The sequence below is a fragment of the Solanum pennellii genome, chromosome 7 (genome assembly GCF_001406875.1).
Source record: "Solanum pennellii chromosome 7, SPENNV200".
In the NCBI taxonomy this organism is placed as follows: domain Eukaryota; kingdom Viridiplantae; phylum Streptophyta; class Magnoliopsida; order Solanales; family Solanaceae; genus Solanum; species Solanum pennellii.
The window spans coordinates 76673864-76684141 of NC_028643.1; the positions used below are offsets into that span (position 1 = coordinate 76673864).

The window sequence follows — 10278 nt, forward strand, 5'->3', positions numbered from 1 at the left end:
ATATCAAAATCATCATAAACACTACTAAAACACGATGAAATTATAGATTAATGAAAATGACATCCAAAATTATTCGAGTCCGAATCGAAGCCCCAATTAAATTTATGTTGAGCCGCTTATTTAGGAGGACACTTTCAATTTGATTCTCTTTCAAGATTGAATTAGAAATTTATGATTAAAGGTAAAAAAGTAATACATCCCGACTTAATTCATGCACTTTTTTTAAAATATAATTTTACAAATATTTATGATTTATTATAAAACTTTTAATATATTATTTTGAAAAAAGGTTACCTATGAAGTAACATTACATAATTGAGACGTAAGAATAATTAAGATAACATAGTCAAACTTTTAAGTTTATCGGTAGTTTTTATTTAGACACTTGGATGTATGATAATTTACTTTTATAGATATTTTCGTCTCAAATTTTTTAAAACACTCAATTGGCAGTAGCTTTTCTATTGTTGCATTAATAATGTGAGTGATTTATTAATTTGAAAGGTTTAATTAGTAATGGATGGGTAGTGTATTGATTTATAAATTATAATAAGTTACATTATAACAAATAGTTGAGCGCCACATATTTTAAAAAATATTTAAATAGTTTAAATATAAAACTGTTAAATAAGTCAATTTTAAACAAAAAATGAATGATAAAAATATTTTGAACCATAGAAAGAGTATTTTAAAGCAATAGGTGAATGTTTGGTAATTTTTTAGAATTTTCAATATTATTCTCTATTTAAGTAGCTTTTTGGTGATAATCTGAGTTACTTTTTTTAGGCATGGGCGATATTACAAGGATCGGAGTTGTTGGCGCCGGCCAAATGGGTGCCGGAATTGCTCTACTCGCCGCCGTAAACAGCGTCGATGTTTGGCTTTACGATTTGGATTCTGAAGCTCTTACTAAAGCTCAAAAATCTATTTCCAATAATATTCAACGCCTCCTCACCAAAGGACAAATCTCTCAGGTATTATTACTCCTTTCGTTTGAGCTGAAAGCTTTTGTAAATTGCTTGCTTTGAATTTTACGTTTTTAATAAGATTTTGCTTGCTTTGAATTTTACGTTTTGGAGTTCTGGAATATAAAGTCAGAATTGATTCATCACAAATTTTGGGAAGGTTTGAAAAAATCTTGTGAAAAAAAGCTGGTTTGATTCTCAAAGTTGTACTTCTTACTCTATGAAGGTGTTGTTTAGGGTTAATTTGGGAGTTATTTATAAGAAATGTGAACTGTGATGAGTTCATGTGTTTGATGATCTCATTGATGAAACAGGCAACGAGTGTTGATGCTGTGAAGCGTCTTCGTTATTCATCGCGCTTGGAAGATTTACATTCAGTTGATATTGTTGTTGAGGCTATTGTGGAGTCTGAACAAGTGAAGAAATCTTTATTTGCTAACTTGGATAAGATTGTAAAGAGTTCTGCTATTTTGGCTTCTAATACAAGCTCTATTTCCATTACTCGTCTAGCATCTGCAACGAGCCGACCCTCTCAGGTTTGCTTTACTTGGCTGTTGATTGGTTGTAGACTGAACGATGTTATATGGAACTTATTGAAAACAGAATAACTTTGTTCATATGCAAATATGTGTGTTGAAGTTCAGGAAAATGCCAACATTCAAACAATTGCATAACTATCTTGCTCACTTCCTTTTTTGAATCATTCAGAAGGAAGATGTGTGAAATTCATCTATATCTTGATGTCTGTCCTTTTAGACTTGTGGAATCTCAATATCTAGGCACTCGTGCCCGAGCTGGTAGAATTTCTTGTGGTTGTATTATGGTTGCACTAGTGTGTATGTCCCATCTTTAGTAGTCATCATCACCTGTAAAAACACACATTGATTAACTTTATGATGAGATTGTCTGTATTTCTCAGGAACAACATATAGAATATTATAGTATTGGTAAGGTGAGGGAATTATCTTTCATCGGGTCAATGAAGTGGTTGGTAAGATTGAAGGTGTAAGGCATCTCACTGCTAATCAGAAGACAAGGGACTAAAAGAACTTTTAAATGGCTGCTAAAAAGCAATATTGGAATGTCGTTGTTATGAATAACTGATAGGGAACCACGTATCTCAAAGTGATGATTTGAAGGAGGATTGATTTGCTCATAAAGAAGTTACGAGTTTAAGTCAGAGATAGAACAGACTTATGCTTGCTGCTTTTTCTTGTATATTATGTAGAATGCACTGTTCAATTCATTTCGATAGTCTTTTGTTCCTGAAAACACCGGTAATGGAGTATTGTGCTCATTTCTGGCCAAAAAAAAAGTCTTTTCTTCTTTCTTTCTGTGTGTATATGAAGTGTCTCGTATATGTTTATTTTGTTTTCTTGAAGTTATACTCATTTATTATATTTTTGGTACTTATTAATGAATAGCAAATGATCAGCACAAGCTGACAATGAATCAGGCACTTGTAGTCATTTTCCCTCCCCAGTGTGCTGTCTATCTATCTCTGTGCCTTTTTAAAGTAAACTTTAGTTACACAAACCCATCAAGTGCTTAGAGTCTCTATTCATTGCTCATATATCTTCTCTTCCTTTTTTGTTTATGTTATGTCTTCATGGGCAGGTGATCGGCATGCACTTTATGAATCCTCCGCCGATTATGAAGCTGGTTGAAATTATTCGGGGTGCAGATACATCAGAAGACACATATTCTGCCACTAAATGCCTGGCAGAGAGGTGACTGATAAGAAAACTCTGCAACTAGTATTTACCTTTATATGCATGTCTCGTCAACACTTCTTTTTTTTTAAAAAAATTCTGCCTTGAATGTTTACGCTTTCAGATACGACAGTCATTTATAATCTACATGTCTTATGGATATAACATTTCCCAAAGCTTCACCGCCCCCAAACACAATCTCTCATCCTAGCTGCAAAGGCTCATTATGTATCCCTGTTTAATGTTTTGTTGATAGATGCAACCGAACAATGAGAAAGTGGTCTTCATTATGTCCCTGTCTCAAGATGTGAGATTGTTTGTTATCTATAATATGTCTACATAAACGTTTTTTCTTTTACACTTCATAAGCAACATGGACAAAGCTTATACAGTATCTCTTATTTCCGATATATGAAATGGATTAAAATACAGGCAAAAGAATAGTCCCTTATCCTCTGCTTGCTAAAGAAAAAGAATAGTTTCTTATCCTCTGTAACTAATTTCTGATTTATCTTTGCAGGTTTGGTAAGACAGTCATCTGCTCTCAGGATTACTCTGGCTTCATAGTAAACCGAATTTTGATGCCAATGATAAACGAAGCCTTTCATACACTGTACACCGGAGTTGCAACAAAAGAAGATATTGATACAGGAATGAAACTAGGAACCAACCACCCTATGGGTCCTCTTGAACTTGCAGATTTTATCGGACTGGATGTATGCTTGTCAATCATGAAAGTTCTTCAAGCCGGTCTAGGGGACGATAAATATGCCCCATGCCCTCTCCTTGTGCAGTATGTTGATGCTGGTAGGCTTGGTAAAAAGCGAGGCGTTGGAGTATATGACTACCGTGGTGCTACCGCGAAAACAGGAGGATCGCCTAGACTCTGAACTCCTTGCTATGAAACAAATTACAACTTGTTGAAACACTCTCCTCCTTACAATTCAATAAAAGAGAAAAAAATGACAGTGTGATTGTAGCTTTTGTTGGTGGGCTTTTTGCCAATTCCTTCCTCAATTTTATATTACATCCTGGAGCTTATAATGATCCATGTTGGGGCCAACGACAACAAACCCAATGTAATACCACGAACTGAATCTGGAGAGGGTGGTGTGTACGTGAAACTGTTCTCCAAGTTGGGGCCATTGTATAAAAAATCAAAATTTGGCCATAGTAATATTAAAGTAAAAGCTAACAATCAACCTTAATTAAATTAAATTAAATTTCCTTATGCCATTAGTACGTTACCTTTATCCATGTGCTTGATATCAAACACATACAGTCAATTTCATATAAACTATATATAACAACATATTTACCCTGAAACCTTCATTTCAGTTTCATTTTCCTCTCACTTCAGTAATTTCAGTTTCTTGTCCATTTCATTTGTCCCCCTTGTGATTTTGTGACATTTTCTGTATCTTTACAGTTATTAAACTATCATAGTAAGAAAATCTCTTGCACATTTTGTAAGAGAAGAAAGTTTCAAACTTCCCATGGCTCTACAGAGACATGTTCCAGTATTAGTCCTACTGCTATTTTTTTGGTCTAGCTCATCGAATGCTTATCAATTCGAACTTGGTGGCGTAGATGATTGGATTGCTAATCCTCTTGAATCGTTCGATCAATGGTCTCAACTAATGAGAATTCAAGTTAATGACACTCTTTGTAAGTATCATCATCCTATGTTAATCTGTTGAATTTGTTTGTAATGACAAGATTTTATGGATTGATCTTTGTAATTGTTCGTTTTCTTCGTACGTGTGTCACAGTGTTTAAGAATAAGAAAGGATCAGATCTGGTGTTGGAGGTAAATGAAGATGATTATGACAAGTGCAATATAGAACATCCGATCAAGAAAATGGAAGATGAAAACTCTGTTTTCGAATTTGATCGTTCAGGTAGTTTTTATTTTGTTAGTGGTAATAAGGATAAGTGTAAAGAAGGACAAAAGTTTGTTATTGTTGTTGCTGGTATGGTGCTGCCTCCTTCTACTCCGGTACCATCACTTGCTCCGGTTGGTTCTCACTTATCTCCGAAGGCAGATGCACCTGGAAAGGTGCCGATTGGGGTATCATCACCTGGCCCTATAACGGTGCATGTTCCTCGGGGTACTAGTTCAGACTCACCTCAGATGAGTCATTCACCAGGTGTGGCTCCAACGTTGGCCTCGCCTGGTCCTAGTAGTTCTCACTTATCTCCAGTATCTAGTGCACCCGAAAAGGATCCAGTATTCGGGTTGTCACCTGCCCCTACAGGTTCTCACTCATCTAGTATGGGCCACGCACCTGGAATGGCGCCAACACTAGTGGATGTGCCTCGAGGTATTATTTCCGATCCACCTCAAACAATACGTGCACCAGGGATGGCTCCAACACTAGAATCATCTCATGGGGTTCCAAGTGCTAGTACACATCGATCTCCTATAAAGGCTCCAACACCGTCATCATTCCATGTGCCTTCTGGTTCACATTTAGCTCCAACGGCTCTATCACCAACATCAGCTAATGTGCCTTTGAGTAGTGGTTCACAACTATCTCCTGAAACTCATGCACCAGGAAAGGCTCCAACTGGTGCGTCACTTGCCCCTACTGGATCCCACTTATCTCCGACAACACATGCACCCGAAAAGGCTCAAACACCTGCATTATCACATGTGTCTCCAAGTCCAAGTACACACCTATCTCCAGCAGCTCATGCACCAGCAAAGTCTCCAACCGGGGCATCGCCAGGTCCTGCTGGTTCTCACCAATCTCCAACAGTTCATGCTCCTGGTAAGGCGCCAACACCGGCATCATCAAATGTGGATCGAGGTATTGGTTCCCACTCACCTTCCGTTAGCTAGATCGTTTATATACTTCTTTCAATTTTACAAATTTAGGCCTTCTATGAGAAATGACTAAATGTCAATTTACAATATATCAAGGCTTTGTTCGATCCTGAAACAAATTCGCTTATATTTATCCAAATAGCACTCACATGAACATTACTTATATCAACCCTATTCTTTTGACAGCTCGTGGACCTGGAAAAGCTCCAACTGGGGCGTCAGCTGTGCCCGCTAGTTCCCACTCATCTCCAACTGCTCAAGAACCTGTTGAGGCGCCAACTCCAGTATCATATGTGCCTCGAGGTACTGGTTTTTCTCCTATGGCACATGCACCAGGAGAAACTCCATCCGGGTCATCACATGCACCTGATGGTTCTCACTCATCTCCAAAAGTTCATGCACCTACAGAAGCACCAACACCGATATCTAATGTTCCTCGAGGTACTAGTTCACACCCACCTTCTATGGCTCAGGCACCAGGAAAAGCTCCATCCGAGTCATCACATGCACCTGATGGTTCTCACTCATCATCTCCAAAAGCTCATGCACCTGTAAAAGCACCAACACCGATATCCAATGTTCCTCGAGGTACTAGTTCACACCCACCTTCTACCGATCATGCACCAGGAAAAGCTCCATCCGAGTCATCACATGCACCTGATGGTTCTCACTCATCTCCAAAAGCTCATGCACCTATAGAAGCACCAACAGCGATATCCAGTGTTCCTCGAGGTACTAGTTCACAACCACCTTCTACGACTCATGCACCAGGAAAAGCTCCATCCGAGTCATCTCATGCACCTGATGGTTCTCACTCATCTCCAAAAGCTCATGCACCTGTAGAAGCACCAACACCGATATCCAACGTTCCTCGAGGTACTAGTTCACAACCGCCTTCTACGGCTCATGCACCAAGAAAAGCTCCATCCGAGTCATCACATGCGCCTGATGGATCTCACTCATCTCCAAAAGCTCATGCACCTATAGAAGCACCAACACCGATATCCAATGTTCCTCGAGTTACTAGTTCACAACCACCTTCTACGGCTCATGCACCCGGAAAAGCTCCATCCGAGTCATCTCATGCACCTGATGGTTCACACTCATCTCCCAAAGCTCATGCACCTGTAGAAGCACCTACACCTATATCCAATGTTCCTCGAGGTACTAGTTCACACCCACCTTCTACCGCTTATGCACCTGTAAAAGCTCCATCCGGATCATCACATGCACCTAATGGTCCTCACTCATCTCCAAAAGCTCATGCACCTGTAGAAGCACCTACACCGATATCCAATGTTCCTCGAGGTACTAGTTCACACCCACCTTCTACCGCTCATGCACCTGATCGTTCTACCGATGCACCCATAAAGGCTCCAACACCAGTATCATCAAATGTTCCTCGGGGTACTAGTTCACACCCACCTTCTACGGCTCATGCACCCGGTAAAGCTCCATCTGACTCATCTCCAAAAGCTCATGCACCCGTAAAGGCTCCAACACCAAAATCATCAAGTGTCCCTCGGGGTACTATTTCAAACCCTCCTTCTATCACCCATGCACCAAGAAAGGCTCCATCCGAGCCATCTCCTGCGCCTGGTTCTCACTCAACCCCAAAAGCCCATGCACCCGCAAAAGCGGAGCCAACACCTGCACCCTCACATGTTCCTTCCAGTCCTCGCTCACACCTAAACCCGATTTCTAATACACCCGAAACCGCTCCAACACCAATAACTTCGAAAATATCCCCAAACCCTAGCTCAAGCCTATCTCCAACATCGTCTCATGATGAACCCTCACCTTCCATTTCACCGACAACAGCGAAATCATCCAACGAATCTTCTCCAATTTCATCTTCCCCAATTTCATCTTCCCCATCATCAAGTACGCCGCCGCGATCGGGAACGGATTCCCCGCCGGAAAGTATTGCGCCGGCCACCGACGGCGATAATATTCCGGCGGACATTGATTCACCAGCTAATTCACCACTCAATTCCGAATCATCAGCAGAGAAAGCATCAATTACTCCCTCTATGTCAACAATATCACTCTTTTTTACTCTAATTTTGGGATTAATAATTTAACATAGAAATTAATTATACTTATTACTTAATTTGGTTTTCTTCTTTCTTTTTTTGTGTTAAATTAGTTAATTTTGATTACTTGAATTACAGTTGTATTGGGGTGTTAATTGTTATCTTTTGTATAATTTTATGTGTTACGTGAACTTTTAATATATGAAAGTATACTCTAATTTTCCTCTTATTTACCCTTTTCCTAATTAACATATTAATCTGATCATTCTTTTCATATTAGTCTTTGTTTTTAACTTGAACATATCTTTGAAAGAGAAGTATACTCGTAATTTATTAGCATTCAAAGAAGAAATTTTATTCACTTACCTTTGAGTAAATTTCTTAAATATTCACTTAATTATTGAAAATTATATAAAAATTAATTTATCGTAATAGGAGTAAGAAAAAATTACTTTTTTATCCCTATATCACACCCAAAAGTTGTTATTTCCTTTGTTTAAAAATAAGTATCACTTTAACTTAAATGATGTTAATGAATAAATAAATATATACAATTTGTAATTTATATATCACATTGAAGTTACTTGATTAGATTTCTACTACTAACTTGGTTATTACTCCCTAAGTTCCTAATTAATTTTTAAATTAATAATTGACATAGTGAGTTTACCATTTTATTATTATTAATTATAAAGTGTTTGAATTATAAATTTAAGATTTTCAAGAATATTCATTTTTTTCATAATAATTAATTGAGGATATAATAAATAAAAATAATTTGTCCTTTCTTGATTTGTAAAATGGATAAATAATTAGATACAATCAAAAAAAGAAAAATAGACAAGTAATTAGGCACTGAGAAAAAAATTATTACGTACACTATATTGATAGTATTAAAATATTGATATAGCTTACGATATTTAAGAAATTAACGCTAAAAACTTGAAACATATTAGTTGGAGTATTTGGTACTTAGATCTGTCAAAAAGACATAAACAAGGCTTAATTAGTGAATTACCATGATCGAGAAACTAAAAAGGTGTGCTACTTTGTAAATCCCTAAATATTGATCGTGATTATCTTCAAAATTACGTTAAATTAAAGGAGGGAAAAATTAGCAAATCCCAAAACATTGATTTAGAAATGCTTTAAAGTTACGTTCAATGATTTAGTAGCTTTGTCTCGTTTTAGTCGGGTCGACTTTGATATTTTCATTAAGAAATTAATTTTTCGTAATTCTGTTTGTTTTTATTTATTCAGTGTATACTAAAAATACTTTATTTTTATTTGTCACTCTTAGGGCCCGTTTGGAAGGGCTTAATAAAAGCAGCTTTGAAAAAGTACTTTTGAAAGTGCTGAAACTTATTTTTAAAATAAGCAGATATGCGTTTGGATAAAAGTGCTGACGTTGCTATGCCAAACGTGAAAAGGGAAAAATAGAAGAAAGAGATGTTAGGGTTATGTGGGTAATTTGGAGATTGTATAAAAATATTAAGGGCAAAAAGATAAAAATGTGGTCAACTTAAAACAGCCTATAAGCTAAAACGAAAAAAGCACCCCTACCCCAGCTTTTAACTTTTGGCTTAAAATAAGTTTTTTTTAACTTAAAATAAGTTATTTTGAGTATTGCCAAACAGCTAAATAAGTCAATAACCAGCTTTTAAGTCAGTTTGACCAGCTTTTAAGCTGAGCCAAACAGGCTCTTAGTATATCAAGAAAATCATGTTCTTGTGCATTTTAATGATATAACTTATGGATTCTAAAACTAAACTTTTATCGTGTTCAACATAAATTATGTAGGATTTAAGATATGCTTCTGAAATTAAACTTTTATTTCGTTTAACATAAGTTATGTAGGAAATATTTTATGACATTTGAGTCATTGTTTATATTACGATTATCACAGAATTAAAATTAAATTTTAAGAGCAAAAATTAACATCACCTCCAAATAAGAACATTTGCGCAAAAGGATAATATAATAAATATGTCGTTTAACTATACTTTAATTAACATCTATGTTCTCCAACTTTGAGTGTAAATAAGTAGACGCTGAATCTAGTATAATATTAAACAAGTAGATACACACATTCTACGTGACAATATACATAGGACGTCAATGTACACGTAGAACATAAATTGTCATGTAAGATGCTACTTAAGACATGTATATCCATTTATTCAATTTTATATAAATTTAAGTGTCTATTAGTACAAACTCAAAATTTAAGAATATTAATATTAATTAAGGCGAAATTAAAAAAATACGTTTATATATTATGCCTCGCGCAAAATGACCCATTTCTACTTGATTAACTTTCCTTCTTCGTGTTTGGGTCAAGTATAATGGGCTAATCTAAGTATTATCAAATTTGGCCCAATAAATATCATGTCATCCTTCTTCTTCTTCTTTCTTTTTTGGGCAACTTTCACATATAGCAAACAAAAAATTCATATTTGTATGCTATAGCAAACTTTGCATAATTGCGCTCCATAGCAAACATAAAAACTGTATAATTCGCTATACATATACAAGTGTATAATTCGCTGGCCTAAATTGTATAATTTGTTGGGCTATTTCGCTGCAATTGTATAATTCGCTATCCTATTTTCACTGCAATTGTATAATGCACAATTGTATAATTCACTGCCTATTTCGCTGCAATATTAAGTGTATAGCAAGAAGATATATGTTTTTCTTTCGCTTTATACAAAAACAGAAACACAATATATACA

The 10278-nt window shown here is 36.2% G+C and overlaps 2 protein-coding genes across 2 annotated transcripts; both read left to right on the forward strand.

Annotated features, from left to right (window-relative positions):
* The first annotated feature begins 729 nt into the window (after positions 1 to 729).
* On the forward strand, positions 730 to 3704 carry LOC107023965 (3-hydroxybutyryl-CoA dehydrogenase). The gene is made up of 4 exons (XM_015224816.2): positions 730 to 974; positions 1280 to 1501; positions 2583 to 2695; positions 3198 to 3704. The coding sequence occupies exons 1-4, from the start codon at positions 789 to 791 to the stop codon at positions 3565 to 3567; spliced, it is 891 nt and encodes a 296-aa protein (XP_015080302.1). The 5' UTR covers positions 730 to 788; the 3' UTR covers positions 3568 to 3704.
* A 288-nt stretch (positions 3705 to 3992) lies between these two features.
* LOC107025299 (nascent polypeptide-associated complex subunit alpha, muscle-specific form-like) lies at positions 3993 to 7750 on the forward strand. The gene is made up of 3 exons (XM_015226086.2): positions 3993 to 4345; positions 4450 to 5490; positions 5694 to 7750. Exons 1-3 carry the CDS (start codon positions 4174 to 4176, stop codon positions 7589 to 7591), a joined length of 3111 nt encoding a protein of 1036 aa, XP_015081572.1. The 5' UTR covers positions 3993 to 4173; the 3' UTR covers positions 7592 to 7750.
* The last annotated feature ends 2528 nt before the right edge of the window (positions 7751 to 10278 follow it).